The 20446-nt window shown below is 38.9% G+C and overlaps 1 protein-coding gene across 1 annotated transcript in view; it reads left to right on the top strand.

Moving 5' to 3' along the window:
• The window catches only part of mtmr6 (myotubularin related protein 6), a 56256-nt gene extending 36115 nt beyond the window's left edge, over nucleotides 1-20141 (top strand). The window contains exons 9-14 of the mRNA XM_080197355.1: nucleotides 1530-1655; nucleotides 10076-10125; nucleotides 10995-11195; nucleotides 12524-12658; nucleotides 12748-12874; nucleotides 14239-20141. Of these exons, the coding sequence (XP_080053481.1) occupies nucleotides 1530-1655; nucleotides 10076-10125; nucleotides 10995-11195; nucleotides 12524-12658; nucleotides 12748-12874; nucleotides 14239-14502 (903 nt within the window). The 3' untranslated portion in view covers nucleotides 14503-20141. The remainder of the gene's footprint in view (nucleotides 1-1529; nucleotides 1656-10075; nucleotides 10126-10994; nucleotides 11196-12523; nucleotides 12659-12747; nucleotides 12875-14238) is intronic.
• Nucleotides 20142-20446: the final 305 nt, after the last annotated feature.

Here is a 20446-nt window from a genome sequence, read left to right as displayed (position 1 = left end):
AAAACTACTGATTAGTTTTTAATGGTTCATCTTGCTTCTGATTTCTGCCTTACTAGAAGTTATAGTAAACCTTCACATTAGTACTTTAAAACAATTTCAAAATCAGAAAATTCAAAAACTATTTCAAATTTTGCATAGTAACAAGTAAGTTGTATCTCTTGACCTTGTTGAAATCTTTTTGTGAGAACTAGACATATTAGAATTCTTTAGTCAGCGATTTGAATAAAAATTCAATGGGAAGGTAACTGGCCAGCAATGACTGATAACTGGGACCACTTATAATTAAAAATAATCTATTATAGAACAACTCTTGCAGTGGAAAACAACATCTAGCCAGGCTTTTGCAAGAGTAGCCTTTCATGCACTGTAATAACACTTCCTTGCCTTCAAGTCTGGTAAGCAAGAACTCCCGGTTGAGACAAACAAGCGTTTTGCATGATGGAATGCAGAGAAGACGCTGAACACGTTCTGATCAGGTAGCATCTGTGGGGTAAAAAACAGACAAGTTAATGTTTCAGTTGTCAATTCTTCACCTCGATTGTTAACTTGTCTGTTCTCTTCAAAGATGTTTCCTGACAGGCTGAGTATAACGATGTTTTCTGTCTCTGATTCAAATTTCCAGCATATGCTGTTTTTTTTTGCTTTTGTATAGGCTAGATAATGGCCCTGACACACTCTGAATAGCTAACACATGAGGAAAGGATCAATCTATAGTCCTCCTAGAGAGACTGCTTACCAGCAATTAATGTAATAATTGGGAATGTGAATTTCTCCACTTTCTATCAATATAAAGAAATAACAGCACCAAAACACACAATGCAGATACAGAAATACATTGTTTTTTCTCCAAATAGTCTAAATTGAACACGTTTGATATCTGAAATAAGATATGATCTTTTAAATCCATAATTCTGTTAAAGGCAATTAATCAACATAGTATTCGGTATTAATGGTGAACAAAGTGGTGAGCTGAGATTTCAATTGGATGAACGTGTATTGAAGATAATCTGAAAAGTTATTTTTTTTAATCTCCATCCCTTATGGGATTGGCGGTGTACATTTTAAAGCATTTGATCCACTACAGCTAAAAGTACTGATAGTGCTAAATGGATGTTTAATCTCTTGTCTTAAATAATGCATGTGTGCTTGAATCAGGTTGCAAGCTTGCCTCCTTCCATAGAATAGCCTGCACGTTTTGTTAGTATTACATTTGACTTGACATTAAAGCTCCTGAAGTTGAGATGCAGGTGTTAGATGGGGTGGGCACAGTAAGAAGTCTCTCAACACTAGGTTAAAGTCCAACAAGTTTATTTGGAATCACAAGCTTTCAGAGCACTGCTCCTTCATCAGGTGAATGAGCAGCGCTCCAAAAGCTCGTGGATGCCAAATAAACCTGTTGAACTTTAACCTGGCATTGTGAGACTTTTAACTGGGATCAAAGTTCCTTTAAGAACTATAGATTGTACTTTATTCTGAAGAAATAAGTTTGAATGGTTCCATATCACACTCTTATTTTATATTTTGAACAGACAGTAGGGTGTGAAGGTATCAGTGTTTTAGTCCATTGCTCTGATGGTTGGGATCGTACAGCCCAGGTCTGTTCCTTGGGTTCTCTGCTGTTGGATCCATACTACAGAACAATAAAAGGCTTTATGGTAAGAAAAGCTTTTTTGTTTTTAAAAGTAATTTCAGCATTTCCTTTAGCTGTAGGTAGATCAAGTTCAATTTTATGAATGACAATTCAGGATATGGTTGGAGTTCTCTCAAAAAAAATCGAAGTGCCCAACAGGCAGGAAAATAGGGGATTTTGCCACTTGCTTTTTGGGCATACCCAGCGGAATGAATGTCCGGCATTCTGTGCTCCACAGCTCAAGGAGATTCAAGCCAGTATGTAGGAATGGAGCCTTATCCCACTAGTGCACTGAGCAGACCACTGTCGGTGGGGAAATCGGCGCATGTGCACTGGCCACCGATTGCTGACCTATATGGCCAGCCACGATCTCTCCCATCATGAATTAGTGCCTTGGGGAGAGGAAGATCAAAAGGCGAAAGAAAATGGCAGAGGGGAAAGTTAGTAATTGCCCTATAAATCACATGTTAATCTGTGTGGGGAACCTGGTGGAAAAATGAGATATTTAAAAAGAACACATGATAAGCAGAATACAAGTTCAATCCCTTAAGGAAAACAGTCGTGGAGCAGGTTTAATTACTTTAGTTGGTTGTTTGTAGCATGTTAACATCAGTTCCAGTGACTCGGGTAGTAATGTTCAGCAGTTCTGTATGATGCAAAGACCCAGAGTGGGGGAAAAAAAAGCTCTGTGTTTAGAAACTAGTCCTTTTAATTGGGCCCAGTTTTTGTAGACTCATCTTTGAGTCTCTAACTCTGTTGGCTGCTTCACTCAATGGAATGCAGCTGATTGAGAGATAAGCAAGGCTTCTGTCTCTGCCTGCATTCCTATTATATAAAAGTACCTCAGAAGGCAGGCCACTCATCTTTATTAATCATAATATTATCCATACTTTTAATGAGATTTTAATCATTTAACAGCTTGGACACAATAGCCTCCTTCGTGCTTTAATGACTGACTCTAATTTAAACTTGAGGTAGGATGTGGATTCTAATGAGGCATAACTGATTTGGTAAGTGTGACACCAGACAGATCATTAAGAAAATATATAGATGAGTGAAAGTGTTGTCAGCATCGTTGTGGGTATTTCATCACCACAATTCCTATCTTCACAAAGATGGGGGTCTACAAAAGCTGTGCCTAATTAAAGGATCCTGTTTCTCTAAACATAGCTTTATTTTTCACCCTGAACATTATACAACAGGGCCCAACGTTGCTGCATAGCCCAGTTCCTAATTTTCAGCTGACGAAGTGAATGACCATGACACACTCAAAGCAAGTTTCCACTGTAAAAATGGAATAATATAAAAACCAGTTCAGCAGCCTGAGTTGCTGGAATCGTGGCTAATATTACAACAAAGTAATTAAACCTGCTCCACTATGGTTTTCCCCAAGGGATTGAACTTGTATTCCTTTTATTATTATAATGTTTCAGAAGTGTACTGATAAAATCTAATTTGTGTGTGGGAAATGAATTAAATTTGACTTTCCCACTGATGTATCTTTTCATTGAGAGCTGCTGAATCATTGCATTTACTCAGTACAGTAATCTAAGTTCAATCAAATGTTATGTTGTGGTACACCTCTCAAAACGGGAGAGGCGGAAAGTAGGAAACCATAGATCCTGTTAACTTAATGTCTGTCATTGGGAAACTTTTGGAATCCATTATTAGGGAAGTAGTAACAGGATTTGGAAAATCAAACGCAATCCATCAGAGTCAGCATTGTTTTATGAAGGGTAAATGTTTGACTAATATACTAGAGTTTTTCAAGCAAAGTGGATAATGCTGATCCTGTAGATGTAGTTTATCTGGACTTCTAGAAGGCATTTGATAAGGTGCTGCGCTAAAGGTTAATACCACAAGTAAGATTCCACAGAGTTAGAGCTTGGATAGAGGATTGACTAATCAACGGAAAGCAGAGAGTAGGGATAAATGTGTAATTTTCTGGATGGCAAGCTGTAACAAGTGGTGTGTCCCAGGGTTCAATCCTCAAGCTCAACAATTTACAATCCATATTAATGAGTTTGGATTGAAGGGATAGAATAGCCAAATTTGCAGGTGACACTAAGATAGATGGGAAAGTGCCTTCCAATGAGGAAATAAGAAATTTACAAATAGAACATAGACCATAGAACATTACAGCGCAGTACAGGCCCTTCGGCCCTTGATGTTGCACCGACCAGTGGAACCAATCTAATGACCCTCTAACCTAAACTATTCCAATGTTATCCATATGCCTATCCACTGACCATTTGAATGCCCTTAAAGTTGGCGAGTTCACAACTGCAGGCAGGGCATTCCATGACCTTACTACCCTCCGAGTAAAGAACCTACCTCTGACATCTGTCCTATAATTACCACCCCTTAATTTAAAGCTACGTCCCCTTGTGTTAGCCATCACCATCCGAGGTAAAAGGCTCTCACTGTCCACCCTATCCAATCCTTTGATCATCTTGTATGCCTCATTAGGTCACCTCGTAACCTTCTCTCTAATGAAAATAACCTCAAGTCCCTCAGCCTTTCCTCATAAGACCTTCCCACCATACCAGGCAACATCCTGGTCAACCTCCTCTGCACCCTTTCCAATGCCTCCACATCTTTCTTATAATGCGGCGACCAGAACTGTACGCAATACGCCAAGTGCGGCCACACCAGAGTTTTGTATAGTTGTAACATGACCTCACGGCTCTGAAATTCAATCCCTCTACCAATAAAAGCTAACACACTGTACGCCATCTTAACAACCTTATCAACCTGGGTGTCAACTTTCAGGGAGCTATGCACACGTACCCTGAGATCTCTCTGCTCGTCAACACTACTAAGAGTCCTTCCATTAGCCCTATATTCTGTACTCCTGTTACTCTTACCAAAGTGAATCACCTCACACTTTTCCGTATTAAACTCCATCTGCCACCTTTCGGCCCAGCTCTGCAGCTTATCTATGTCCCTCTGCAAACTGTAACATCCATCCTCGCTGTCTACAACTCCTCCAACTTTGTCATCAGCAAATTTACTAATTCATCCTTCTACACCCTCATCTAGGTCATTTATAAAAATGACAAACAGCAGTGGCCCCAAGACAGATCCCTGAGGTACACCACTTGTAACTGAACTCCAGGTTGAATATTTCCCATCAACCACCACCCTCTGTCTTCTATCAGCTAGCCAATTCCTGATCCAAGCTGCTAATCACCCTCAATCCCATGCATCTGCATTTTCTGCAATAGCCTACCATGGGGAACCTTATCGAACACTTTGCTAAAATCCATATACACCACGTCAACTGCCTTACCCTTGTCCACCTCTTTGGTCACCTTTTCAAGGTGAGGCATGACCTACCCTTCACAAAACCGTGTTGACTATCCCTAATCAATTTATTTCCCTCTAGATGATTATAAATCCTAATCCCTTATAATTCTTTCCAAAACTTTACCCACAACAGAAGTAAGGCTCACTGGTTTATAATTCCCAGATGGTCTCTACTCCCCTTCTTGAACAAGGGGACAACATTTGCTATCCTCCAGTCTTCCGGCACTACACCTGAAGCCAATGACGACATGAAGATCAAAGCCAAAGGCTCTGCAATCTCCTCCCTAGCCTCCCAGAGAATCCTAGGGTAAATCCCATCCAGCCCAGGAGACTTATCTATTTTCATACTCTCAAGAATTGCCAACACCACCTCCTTATGTACCTCAATCCTGTCTAGTCTACTACCTGGTATCGCAGTATTCTCCTTGACTACATTGACTTTTTCCTGCGTGAATACTGATGAAAAATACTCATTCAGTGCCTCTCCTATCTCTTCAGGCTCCACGCACAACTTCCCACTGCTGTCTCTGACTGGCCCTAATCTTGCCCTAACCAATCTTTTACTCTTGACATACCTGTGGAAAGCTTTAGGATTTTCCTTGATCCTATTTGCCAAAGTCTTCTCATGTCCTCTTCTAGCTCTTCTTAACTCTCTCTTTAGCTCCTTCCTGGCTAATTTATAACACTCCAGTGACCTAACTGAGCCTTCACGTCTCATCTTTACATAAGCCTCTTTCTTCCTCTTCACCAGAGATTCAACTTCCTTCGTACACTACGGTTCCCTTGCTCGACCACTTCCTGCCTGCCTGACAGGTACATATTTATCAAGGACTTGCAGTAGCTGCTCCTTGAATAAGCTCCACGTTTCAGATGTTCCCAGCCCCTGCAATTTCCTACTCCACCCTATGTATCCTAAATCTCGCCTAATAGCCTCATAATTACCTTTCCCCCAGCTATAACTTCTGCCCTTCGGTATATGCCTATCCCTTTCCATCACTAAGATAAACGTAACCGAATTGTGGTCACTATCATCAAAGTGCTCACCTACCTCCAAGTCTAACACCTGGTCTGGTTCATAACCCAGTACCAAATCCAATGTAGCCTCACCTCTTGTTGGCCTATCTACATACTGTCATGAAACCTTCCTGCACACATTGGACAAAAACTGACCCCTCTAACGTGCTTGAACAATAGCTTTTCGACTCGGTATTTGTAAAGTTCAAGTCCCCCATAACAACTACCCTGTTACTTTTGCACCTATCCAGGATCATCTTTGCAATCCTTTCCTCTACATCTCTGGAACTTTTTGGAGGCCTATAAAAAAGAACTCCCAACAGTGTGATCTTTCCTTTCCTGTTTCTAATCTCACCCATACTACCTCAATAGACAGGTCCACATTAAATGTCCTTTCTGCCACCGTAATACTGTCCTTGACTAACAATGCCACGCCTCCCCCTCTTCTACCACCACATCTGCTCTGACTGAAACACCCGAACTCCGGAACCTGCAACAACCATTCCTGTCCCTGCTCTATCCATGTCTCTGAAATGGCCACAACATCGAAGTCCCAGGCACCAATCCAAGCTGCAAGTTTGTACACCTTATTGCGTATGCTCCTCGCATTAAAGTATGCACACTTCAAACCACCCTCCTGCCTGCCAATACACTGCTGTGACCTAGAAACCTTATCTGTGACCTCCCAATTCTCATCCTCCTGTACATTGGAGCTACAATTCAGGTTCCCATCCCTCCTCTGAATCAGTTTAAACCCCCCTGAATAGCATTAGCAAATTCTCCCCCCACGATATTAGTACCCCTCTGGTTCAGGCGCAGACCATCCTCTTGTAGAGGTCCCACCTACCCCAGAATGAGCCCCAATTGTCCAGGTATCTGAACCCTTCCCTCCTGCACCATCCTTTTAGCCACGAGTTCAAGTGTTCTCTCTCTATTATTCTCCATGCTATCCCGCGGCACAGGTAACAAACCAGAGATAACCACTGTTTGTTTTAGCCCTAAGCTTCCACCCTAACTTTCTGAATTTCTGTTTTATATCCCTGTCCCTTTTCCTACCTATGTCATGGGTGCCTACATGAACCACAACTTGGGGCTGGTTCCCCTCCCCCTTAAGGATCTCAAACACTCGATCAGAGATATCATGGACCCTGGCACCTGGGAGGCAACATACCAACTGCGAGCCTCGCTCGTTCCCACAGACTCTCCTATCTATCCCCTTAACTATGGAATCCCCAATCATTAATCCTGTTCTTTTCTTCCCCCTTCCCACCTGAGCATCAAGGACAGGCTCTACTCCTGAGACCTGTACTCCATGGCTTACCCCGGTTGAGTCTTCCTCCCCAACAGCATCCAAAACTGAGGCTGTTCCTCTCCAAAATAAGTACTCTGAGGATCACTGCTCTGACTGCTTATCCCTTCGAGCAGTCACCCATGCATCACTTTTAGGAGTAACTATCTCCCTATAATTTTTGTCGATTGCTGCCTCTGCTTCGCGAATGATTCTTAGTTCCTCCAGTTCCAGCTCCAGGTCCCTAACATGGTCCTCAAGGAGCTGCAAATGGATGCACCTCCTGCAGGTGTAATCAGCCGGGACACTACCAGTGTCTCTCACCTCAAACATCCCACAGGAGGAACATCGCACTGCCATCCCTATTACTTCCCTTACCAAGAAACAAAAATAAACTTAAACTTAAACTTACCTGCTCTCACTCCAAGTCACTCTCCTTTTTAGGTTAGAGGAGGGGGTAGGGTGGGATGCACTACGTGTGTAGAGTATCGGGTTTCTTCACCTTTCCAATTTATGGGGGTCCAGAGGGGAAAAAAACTACTTCCCAGACCTCCCTGTGACTACTTCCTGTATCCAGTTTAAAATTTTAAAAAAAGCTGGAGACGTTAGTTTAAAAAAAAACACCGTAACTTACTCACAAGCTCTCCTCTCACCAGTCACTCCCTCTCTGATGTGCTCCCAAGGAACAATGAGGTCGATTCTCTGAGGATATGGATAAGTTAGGTGAGTGGGCCAGAAGCTGGCAGATGGAATTTAATGTGGATAAATGTGAGGTTATCCACTTTGGTTGGAGGAATAAAAAGGCAACTTATATAAGTGGAGATAAGCTTGGATGCAGGGGGATCTGGGTGTCCTTGTGCATGAATTGCAGAAAGTTAGTATGCAAGTGCAGCAGGTAATAAAGAAGGCAAATGGAATGTTGACATTCATTGCTTTATTCAATCAGCATAAAACTAGGATAGTGTTCTTACAGCTGTGTGGGGCATTGGTGAGACTGCAGCTGGAGTACTGTGCATGGTTTTGGTGCTCTTACTTGAAGGATGTATATGCATTAGAAGCAGTTCAGAAAAGATTCATTAGATTGATTCCACAAACAAAGGACTTGTCATTTGAAGAGAGATTGAGCAGTTTAGGCAGAAACTCACTGGAGCTTAGAAGAATGAGAGGCAATCTAATTGAGGGAAATACGATGCTAAAAGGGAATTGACGGTAAATGCAGGGCAATGCAGGTGATATTGTCTACATAGACTTTAGCAAGACCCTTAAGAAGGTCCACATAGCTGGTGGTTGCATAAGGTTAAATCTGTCAGGATCCAGGTTGAGGTAGCCAGTTGGATACAAAAATTGGCTTGACAGAAGAAAGAGGGTATTGTAGAGGGTTGTTTTTCGAACTGGAGGCCTGTGACCAGTGGTATGCCTCAGGGATTGATGGTCCACTGTTATTTGTTACTTACATAAATGATTTGGATGAGAATTTAGGAGACATGGTTACTAAGTTTGCAGATGACGCCAGGATTGTTGATACAGTGAACAGTGCAGAAGGTTGTCTAGGATTGCAATGAGATCTGGATCAATTGGGCCAGTGGGCCAATGAATGGCAGATGGAGTTTAATTTACTAAATGTGAGGTGAAGCATTTTGTTAGATCAAATTGGGGCAGGTCTATTCAGTTAATGGTAGGGCATTGGGGAGAGTTATAGAACAAAGAGATCTAGGGGTACAGGTTCATAGCTCCTTGAAAGTGGAGTTGCAGGTGGACAGGATGATGAAGGCATTTGGCATGCTTGGTTTCATTGGTCAGACATTGCATACAGGAGTTGGGATGTCTTGTTGAAATTGCACAAGACATCAGAAGGGCCACACTGGGAATACTGTGTACAGTTCTGGTCACCTGTTATATAAAGGATATTAAACTAGAAAGAGTGCAGAGAAGATTTACTAGGATGCCACTGGGACTTGATGGATTGAGTTATAAGGAGAGACTGGATAGACTGGGACTTTTTTCCCTGGAGCATAGGAGGCTTGAAGATGATCTTATAGAGGTCTATAAAATAATGAGGGGCATAGATAAGGTAGATCATCAATATCTTTTTCCAAAGATAGGGGAGTCTAAAACTAGAGGGCATCGGGGAGAGATAAAATGGCCCCAGAAGGGCATTTCTTTCACTGAGAGGGTAGTGAGTGTCTGGAACAAGCTGCCAGAGTCAGTAGTAGAGGCAAGTACAATTTTTTTCTTTTAAAAAGCTTTTAGAAAGTAACATGGGTATAAAGGGATATGGGCCAAATGTGGGCAATTGGTGCTAGCTTAGTGGTTAAAAACTGCATGGCATGGACAAGTTGGGCCGAATGGTCTGTTTCCATGCTTTAAACCTCAGATGTAGAGTGGATGTTTCTCTTTGAACATTTTGGAATGAGAGGCCATAGCTTTATACTAAGGAGTGGCAGATTTAAAACAGAAATGAGGAGGAATTGCTTCACTCGGTCATGAATGTGGAATTCTGTAAACGAGAGTGCAATGGACACTGGGCCATTGAACACATTTGAGGAGGAGATAGATACATTTTTAACAGTGGCAGGATGAGGGGTTATGGGGAGTGGGCAGGAAGGAGGCCATGATGGGATCAGCCATGATCAAATTGAATGGCGGAGCTGTCTTGAGGAACTGAATGGCCTACCTCTGCTCCTAGTTCTTATGTTCTTGTGTATAAAGGAACACTCAAATCCTACCCTAATTGAGGACGTCTTAGGTGTTGCTTTGACAAAGATGAATCTGTTCCATGTACAAATGATATGTTTTAAATGTTTCCTTTTAACTTCTATCTTTTCTTTTATAAGGTTTTGATAGAAAAAGACTGGATTTCATTTGGGCATAAGTTTGCTGACAGGTAATGTGAATACAACTTGAGTGAGAAAGATATAATTCTTATTAACTAGATATTTGAAAGAAAAAAAGACTCTTGCATTTATGTAATGTTTCCACGACTGCTAAATGTCTCAAAGCATTTTACTGTCAGTGATACTTTTGGAAGTGCTGTAGGAAATGCAGTGTCAACTTGCACAGAGCGAACTCTAACGAACTACAGTATTACAGTTGGCAAGGCTTACTGTGTTCAAGCCCTGCAGTCGGATTTGAAACCAGAACTGTGTAACTTAGAGGCATAAGTGTTACCAGCCGAGTTATAGATAAATTTACACAACAGTTAAGTTGTGCGAGAGCATTACTTTAAATTGATGGTTTGGCTAGTAAATTGGAGGCTTGAATTTTACATTCTCCTAATGCTTCATCTACGCCTCTTGATGGTGATGGTGTTCCCAGGTATCTGCTGCTCTTGTCCTTTCAGATAGTACTGGTCACAACTAATAAATTATTTTTAAAAATAAAAAGAAGGCAAATACCAAAAGTAATTTAGTGCACAATATAGTTATATAAAATGAATCACTAGATCATCTTTTTTGGTTGTGCTAATAGTGACAAAGTTGGCTTGGACACGCGGTAGTTGAATGCACCACTTTGTACAATGCCTTGGGTCTTTTTCATTCATCGGAGCTTGTAGACAGTTTGATGTTTTGTATGAATATGACACTCTGACAACCCAGCAATTTATAAAGTACCATTAACATGTCAAAGTCAGAAATACATAATGCAATTTGGGAGCATGCAACCACTTGAGAATGGCTCCGTATATCCAACTAAACTGGGAAGTGAAAGGTTTAATTTAATGCTGTTTTCCCTTCCCCCTTATCTATCGTGTAGATGTGGCCAGCTTGATGGCGACCCGAAAGAAATATCTCCAGTGTTCACACAGTTCATCGAATGTGTCTGGCACCTGACTGAACAGTTTCCCCGTGTTTTTGAGTACAGTGAAGCTTACTTACTTGAGATTCATGAACACGTTCATTCCTGCCAATTTGGGAATTTCATTGGAAACTGCCAAAAAGAACGGGAAGAAATGAAGTAAGGATTATTACACAGAAGAATGGTAGAATTGGTGAAGTAAAAGGAGCATTCAGGCTCTCTGCCTATGTCTTGGCGAGCATGTGGATGTGCAGATCATCCAAATGAAAAAAGAATGATTGCTTCAGATCACAACAGCTTTGAGATTAGAACATTGCATTTCACAAAACTCATTCATGTTTGTATTCTATTTAAAAAGTACTATAATGCAATGAGTTCCATCATGGAGCCATACCATGAATGTAGAACTTTGATCATGCATGATTTTAAATAACCACTTGATCAACTAGTTGAAAAATCATGATTGTATATAATATGCATCATTTTATTAGAATTAGGGAATTCTATTTTGAAAACTGAACTAAAATGTTGTTTTTGAAATCTTTGGAAATTGGATATGGTAGCATAATGTGTTATTGGATGACTGATTCAAAGGCCCAGATTAATGATCCAAAGAAATGTTCCAAGCTTACCATGGAATTTAAATGTAATTAGATAAGTCTGGAATATAAATGATGACCATGACCACTGATGACCATGAAAGTATTGAATTGTTGTAAAAACCCATCTGGTACACTGTCCTTTATGGATGGAAATCTACCAAATTTACCCAGTGTGATCTACATGTGCCACCAGATCCTTAGCACCGTATTGAACTCTGTCCTCTGAAATAGTCTAGGAAGCCAGTCAGCCTTAATCAAGAAGGCAGTTGTTGAAGGACAATTAGAAATGGGTAATGAATGCTGGCCTTGTTTGTAATACTCATATCTCATAAATTAATTTAAAATTATTACAACCAACTTGGTCATGCTGATCAACCAGAGATGTAAATAGAATATGAGAAGAATAGTAAATTATCATATGTATTCTGCTTGTTTTGACAACACAGCATGGCACAATGGTTAACACTGCTGCCTCACAGTGACAGGGACCAGGTTTCAATTCCTGGCTTGGGTCACTGTGTGGAGTCTGAAAATCATTCCCACCCTGCCACTGCCACCTCTATGTGGATTCCCTTTGGTTGCTCTGGTTTCTTCCCACAATCCAAAAGATGTGCTGGTTAGGTGCATTGGCCATGCTAAATTCTCCCTCCGTGTACCCGAACTGGCACTGGCCAGAGTGTGGTGTCTAGGGGATTTTCAGTAATCTCATTGTAATGTTAATGTGAGCCTACTTGTAATGCCAACTTTAAACTGGTTCATTATTATTATTATTAACATTTCATTTCACATGCTGAGCATTGCTTTAGCAGTGTGAAACTGAAACTGAGCTTTTTAAACACTAGCATTCGTGCAAAAGTAATATTTCCAACAATTTATTTTTGACAGAATTCAACAGAAAACCCATTCCTTGTGGCCATTCCTTTTGGAAAATCAACACAAGTATTTGAACCCCCTCTATGACCCTAATCTTCCCTGCGCGCAAGAAATACTTCAGCCAAACACTGTTTCCTTCAATTTCAAGTAAGTTTAAGTTATTCTTCAAATTCTGTATCATACTTTGCAGCTGATCATGTTTCTCTAATTTTTTTTATTCTTAATTGCGACTTCAGGTTTTGGCGCTGTATGTATCATCAGTTTGATGCAACAATACAACCCAGGCAGTCACAACTCAGCAGAGTCTTGTCCTTCAGTGAACAAAATAAACAACTGGAAGTGGAAGCCAAATATCTGGAGGAGGTGAGTTGAACATTAATTATGTAAGATAGATATGAAGTTCCACTATATAGTCCTACTTGGTGCTTTTCATATTACAATCAGACTATTTTACTCTAACCTAACTTCCAGTTTGTTTGTCAGCCGTTGCTTGCATGGTCACCTTTAAGTCAGAAGATTGCGGGTTCAAATCCTGTTCCAGGACTTGAGCACAATGATGTAAGCTGACTCTGTACTGTGGTACTGCAAGAGCAATGGATTGTTGGAAGACTTTCAGATGAGATAGTAAACCAAATCCAACCTGAACCCTAAGTGGATGTGAAAGATACTGTGGCATATGAGAAGAGCGGGGAGTTATTCTCATTGTATTGACTGATACTTTTCCTTCATTTGACATCACAAGAACAGATTATCTGGCTGTTATCACATTGCTTTTCCAAAAACTTGCTGTATGCAAATTGGCTGCATGTTTCCTACATTATATCAGTAATCAAAAATTATTTCATTAGCTTTGGGATGGCCATTGGTCATAAATGGTGCTATATAATATCAAAAATGTTTCATTTAGAACAATAACACAAGTAGCTCATGCCATTCATGTTAAAACAGCATTGTGCCACAAAATGATGGGATATTGACTGTACCTGTGATTTTTTTTTGTGTATGGTCTGTTCCAATCTCACAATAGCCTTGGAGGAACAGGGAGAAATCACCTGAAACTGTCATCTTTGCACATAAGTAAAATACTCATTTAACATATAAAATAATGTACTTTCTTTAAATTAGTTCATTGAAAAATAAAAAAACTAAAGCTTGTATCACTAATGAAGCTACATGCTGGGATTGCCAACTCTAATTGGGTATATTCCTGGAGGTTTTGTTGCATGATCCTTTTGTCAAATAGCTTTTATTTCCCATCTCCAATATTTTAGGATGAATAAATGGAAGCGGTTGTTTAAAATGAAAGCTTTTTTTAAATGGCCCTGTGATTTCATTCCCAGATTGAATTATTGAATCATAGAATCGTAGAACCCTACAGTGCAGAAAGAGGCCCTTCGGCCCATCAAGTCTGCACCAAACACAATCCCACCTAGGCCCTATCCCCATTTCCCTACATATTATACCCACTAATCCCTCTAACTTATGCATCCCTGGACACTAAGGGGCAATTTCTTAGCATGGCCAATCAACCTAACCCGCACACATTTGGACTGCTTGCTGCAGTCGAGGAAATTAAATCTTCAGTTCCTAAAGACGCCAAAGCAATCCTGCTAGATGTTAAATTATGTCTTTGAAAATTTGACCTTTAACCTCATTGTTTCGATTAAGCCAAAGACATGCTAATTAATTTGAGTTTTAATGTGGTTAACTTTGTCTTTCTGTTGCAGCAAATAATAAAACTGGGTCAAAAACCACATGCAGTCCAAAATAAGGAATCTTTTCAGCCTGTTAGCCGATTATCAGAGATGCTCAAGGCCTCTGAAAACATATGTAAAGAGAGACAGCAAACAACTGTGGAAAACAGCTCAATGAGAACGCTTGAAGATGGTAACATTTCTGGAGATGGATGCAAAGAACTAAAAGCTGTTTTCTCCAAAGCTGAGCCTACGTTGGTTAATTTGGAGCTTGGAATGGCAAAGATGACCTGCTAAGTCAGAATGGGATAGAGTTCTTTCAACACCAAGAAAAGTGTTTGTGGGTATCACAAGAAGCCACTAATCAATCAAGTGTTCAGTAATATAGAAAAAGATACATGGCTTACAATTAGCCAATCGGATTGGTGGTTAATGGCATAGCTTTGCACTTCACTTAACTTTTCTCTCATTACTGAAGTAAATTTCTTAATTCAAATAGTCATCAGATTTGTAACAGCAGAATGTAGTATTTCAGAAATTTCAATCTAAGATATGTGCTATCCTTGATCCAAATCTGTAAGATTTGCACTAAATTTGTTGATGTTCCGTCTTTTAAATGATGCACAATAATCAAAACTTGTGGAGTTGAGAAAACAGTTGGACAGGGATCCTTTGACTAAGCCGATGAAACATGTAAAAAAAAACAGATGTTGGCAGAGGTTGCACTTGGTGTTGATGCTTTGAAATTAAGGCATATTTATGAAATGGTGACATCGCTGTAACTCCTTTATTGGGAAAATTTATACTTGTGGCTGGCTTGCAGGCAAATTATGTCGCCATATTTTATGCTATTAACACTGAGTTCAGCAGAAATCCTGCTATGGAGTAGCTACCTCATACTTAAACTTTATTGTTCAGTTATGAAAATATGGATTCTGCTACTGGATAACCTTCCTGTTAATTCCAGTGTAATAGATGTAGACAAACTGATACTTGTTTTGTTTCCTATTGGAATAACCCACTGATCACTTAATAGAAGCAGATTGAATTTTTCTCTCTGCTACCCCCTGCTGATCTATAAAACGTTTGTTGACTTGTCCTGCAAAGGAGGTTTTAAAAAGGGAAGTTGTCTACTATTACCAGGCTTCATGATTAGGTGAATATTTGGTGCAATGCTACATATGTGCATGTATTTGAAATGAATCATCCAGAGGAAACAGAGTAGCATAAGTTTGCTTATGTGATTTAAGTGAGATTGTTTAAAGCACATCACTTGCATTCGAGCCTTGGGGGAGCAAGGATGTTCGTTGCAAGGATGTTGGTCACAAGTGTAAGAGCAGTTGCTCTTGAATACTATTGTGTTCACTTCTAGTCCTGAAAGTGAGCTGGTTAAAGTTAATTGTTAAAGATGGAAATTTAGTAGAGGTGTATTTAAAACAAAAAATGATTTTTTTTAAATTGTATTTTGTTTCTCAAGTTGCACCCTTAGCAAATGTGGAGCCAATCTGATCCTGTTTCTGGGGCAAGAAATGAAGTGACAGAACTTGAGAGCAATTGTACTATGATTCTGATCATCTTTTAATTTTTTAAAATGTTTTGTTTCACCTTGTCTTTCTCCCTCACCTGCATCTTTATGGAGAATGGTGGCAACACACCCCTAATACTCCTCCCTGATTGGTAAAAGTTTGGAGTTGTTCCCTCACTACAAAAAAACTGGGTGGAAGAAAAGTCTTTCCATGGTGCATTTCTGTGGGATGAGTGAAATGTCTAATTCCACCAAGTATGGCCTGAATTTATCACTACTCAGTGAGTAAAGTGGACATACAGATATACTGCATCACCTTGTCGCTGTAATCTCTGGAAGTAATATACTCAAATTGGCCTGCTCTTGGGTCTGTTGAAATCTGCAATACATTTTTCCAATAATACGCCACATGATCTTGTTGTCGTGTTGTATTCTAAAGCTCAGTGCTTTCCTTTACAGCGATAGCAAAGTATGCAGAAAAGGGACAGAACGGTAATTGAATATTGTGAAATATACAGACTGTTTCTAGAGATTATTCTCATATTGAAATTTTTCCAGTTTGTGCCTTTTTCTTGCACTGTTGAAAGTGTTTTGACATGTGGAAGCTTAGACACACTTTTCAAATGGTTCTTATGAGAAATTACAGATTTAGAATATCAAAAAAGCTGTATAAATTGATATATTGTCTGTGATCACTGTGCAGATACTAAACCTATTGAACACTAGCCTTATATATGGCTATTTAAAAACCTCTGCTTTTACTATCCTGATAAAAGTTGCTGAAGTAAGTCTGCCAAAATTTCAGAATCGTGCAAATAGCTGTGCAGTGTAAAGCAAAGCTTCAGAGGCTTTGTTCCAAGTTGATATGGCAGCATATCTGGTAGTTTTACATGACATAAGTTGGAGATGGCTATAGGAAGTTCTGTTGTTGTACATGCTTTTTCTTAATGAGGTATTTGCTGTTTATTGTAGTAAAAGGTTTTATTTGCTTAAAAAAAATGTTTTAGAATATTGGCAGTTCATGGTAGAGGAGACACCTATTAAAAGACTAATGGGGACATAATAGAGCAGAGTTGACAAAGACACAATGCAGACATGGATCTCACCTACTGGGAACACGTCATGAGATGACTGACATCATATAATTTTCCAACCATTAATTTTAAATCATGGGGGTTGTGCCTTTAATTTTCCAATATACTCTGGCAGCAGACTAGGCTTCATGCCAGAGACAAATATTTAGAGGTTTGTTTTGTGCAAATATTTGGAGACTCTTTTCTGAAGTATAAAAGTACACTCTTGACTATCTCTAACAAAATGCCAGTGAAGTGCCATTAATGGGTAGCATCCTGTAGATTTACTATTAAGTACCCTAAATCTTGCAAGGCTTGGGATTTTAAAGCCATGATTATTCAGGCTGCACTGAACACTTAGAATTGATAAACATTTGAGATAATTGTTATTTTAGCATTCCATACATTCTTTTGATGTATTTTTCTTTCATTACAGAATACAAGTAGGCACTTGGAAAAAGTATATTGTGGGCTCAAAAATGAATATACATACATTTTAAACTATAGTGCTGTCTTTATTTTCAATACCTACGGCCACCTTAGACAAGCCACCTATGTTTTAAAAGCGAATGAGAGAATGTGTGTGTTTTATTATATAATATGTAACTGGTACCACTGTAGATATAGGAGTGTGAAAAGATAGACATGAAAGAAGACATTCAGTTCATCTAAGTCACTTACTCCCACTTTCCATCTAAACAGGTGATTTCCATGTTCTTTCACCTGTTGCACCAGTGGTTCCATGTGGCATAGATGGAGATCAGTAAGTGGATTTTTGATGGAGTAATGAGGACTATGCTTTAAAAGTAGCAACAGACAAGTATGAATTTTGCTTTGCGAATAAAAAGTAGCTTGTGAAGGTTCAACATTTTCTTTGAAAATATTAATTTACAGACTAATCAACTATCCATGTAACATTCAACCACATTGTGTACAATTTCTAAATACACCTTCTGTTGTACCAAATTGAGGTGCAAGTGGTGGCACAAAGAAGATGTTAAAAATGTGGTTTTTCATGAGGTTAATTCCTTTTGACTATGGTTTAAACATTCTGCATAATCCTCATAAAATATTGAAATACGGTAAGCATTCTAGCTTACAATTGCGGTAGATGAGGTGGGTTCACATCATTCGGCACTATAACTTGCATATAAGCTGTTTTTGTAATTAAAAGCAAAACTGTATATCTATATATTGCTCAAGTGGTATGCTTCCTCCTTTAGTGAAAACTTCAGTGTCTAAAGTTGGCTCCTTCCTATCTTTTAATACCATTAATAAAGGGAGGAAACTAGGTGCACGTAGCTATGCATTGATGATAACTCTCTCCAATCATCCTCAAGCCATTGCTTTTATTAGTGACATTACTCAAAAACTGTTTGCACACTCAAGTGCATGATAATTTTTTTGCTACCCTCTGTAATTTTGTGCAAGACAAATGTGGGTTATTATCTATTTGTTTTGTACTTGTGAGCTTCATTTGAATGAATTTGTATTTAAACTTGTAAATTATGTATTACCTATTGATGGTATAAACTTGCTATAATTTTTTAAAGTTCAAGCCTAAGTGGGAACTACTGAAATAGGCCTATAGGCTCCACTGCAGAATTTATTTGGTGAGATAATGGTGTGGTAGACTTTATTTATCATAGTAAACTTTGGGTCAGTAAATTAGCAAAGTAGATGTTGCTTTTGAATTTTGTTTTTAACATCACCCACATTGATACAGTGTTGCTAGTCCACTTCAAAATAAACTCAACCAATTATTATAGAATTGTATATAAATTGTTTACTGTATGCAGAAACATACTGAATTATGGTTGGTTGTATTTTTTCCCTCATGAGCACTGTGGTTATACATACTGTCAGCAGAATTTTATATATTTAGATGCAAGAGTTATTGAAAATAATTTTTTAACTTTATGAAATATAGTTGCTTGAAATAATTAACATGATTTTTGTACGCAGTTTTAAATGTTAAATCAGGTACACAATATCCATTTGCACGCACATGAACTTTTCCATTAGTATGATCTTTCACTTTAACATTCCTATTTTTCTAGCTGCCAAGTGTGATCTCTTGAGATTGGAAGTAGATTCATACCGTAGGTGGCTTCAAACATTTTATTCCATAATGATCTTCAGCGAAAACAGGTGTTTTATGCTGAGAAGATTTGAATCTTAACTCCTATACGTGAAAGGTCTGTAGTTTTGATGTGGCAATTGATGCAAGAACCCATTTAGTACTGTCTAGTGGAGGTTGAGAGTCCCATTGTCGGTTACACTGACTTCACTTTGTATTTTGGAATAAAAATAAATGGTTGATGCGGGATTTAAAATTTGGGAGTTTAGAATTTGCAGCTACTGATGCAGGTCTGTTAATGGCTGCAGTAAATTGGTATTAAATAACCCACAATAGTGATCGTGGTTAATTCCTAAGTTACAAGTGCATTAAAGAAAAGTACCTATTTATTTGAAATCTGTAATGTTTCATGCCTTAGATATACAATGAAAATTCCAAGAGCTTTGGAGGGACCATGCAATGGAAAGCACTCCAGAAATCATAAGTAACAAATATCACTGGAAAAATTAAGTGATATCATCTCAGACTTTGCTTCAGGTTTGCTGCCTAATTTTCATGTACAATAATACTTTTTATGTAAACAAAATATAGGTGAATTTGCGAAGCAGGGTATTGTACTCCTGCTAAACAACATAATGGCGGTATTCAGGGAAAATGTTATGTAGATCTATAAATTAGGAATAAGATCAGTTTTTAATTCCGTGATACTAAAAAATATTCCTACCTCTTTTGAGATGGTTATTTCTGTTTTGCCCAGTAACTAGCATAGCCCCAATTTGAATTCTGGAGCTTTGCTTATTGCCCTTCTGCAAGGTTACAGATGCTGCAAAACACAGAATTACTTAAGATATTGGGTGGTTGAGGACGGAAGAAGTCATGTGATTCTGCTGTTGTTCAGAAACACTTACAAGAATGGTTGGAGTCTTTTGCAATTTCTTTTTAAATCCGTGCACTAAGAAGTTCAATATTCAGCTTTGATGTTTCACTATCAACTGCTTTAGGATTAATCCTAATCTCTTGTCCTGCTGAGAGTTCAGCATGTAATCATGGGTAAGGCAGAATCTGTTGTAATTAGTGTACTGAACTGTTTAATGTGAGGTGGTAATGTAGTTAAATGCCTAGGAAGATGGTTACATTTTACAAATGTGGACACAATGTTGCCTTATTGTAAATCTAAAAATAGAATAAAAAATAAACTTTGTGCTTTGTGTAAATGTTAATTCTGTAAATAAAGATTTTTCTTTGGAGGTTTGACCATATCCTAATCCATGTTCTGTTTAAAATGTGGCTGTATGAGTGCCTTGTTTAGTCACCAAGTAATTCCTTTAAATATTTTTGCACAATCACACACATTATTTATCATGGAACAAGGCTTGCATGACCACACCTGCACAGCATAGTGACGTTACGATCCCAGTTGAAATAACTGGATGGGAAGATCCCAGCTCAAAAGATCTTAACCACTTTTCTTTAAAACATGAAGGAATAAAATCATGGGGCCACTAACTAATTTTTAAAACAAGAAAAATTACTAAATGTGTAAAATTTTAGTGTCTAATTCTT

This window comes from Carcharhinus amblyrhynchos, chromosome 10 (genome assembly GCF_965287045.1).
Source record: "Carcharhinus amblyrhynchos chromosome 10, sCarAmb.v2.hapA, whole genome shotgun sequence".
In the NCBI taxonomy this organism is placed as follows: domain Eukaryota; kingdom Metazoa; phylum Chordata; class Chondrichthyes; order Carcharhiniformes; family Carcharhinidae; genus Carcharhinus; species Carcharhinus amblyrhynchos.
Note: the sequence above shows the minus strand (reverse complement) of the source record. Positions and strands in the feature narration are given on the sequence as shown.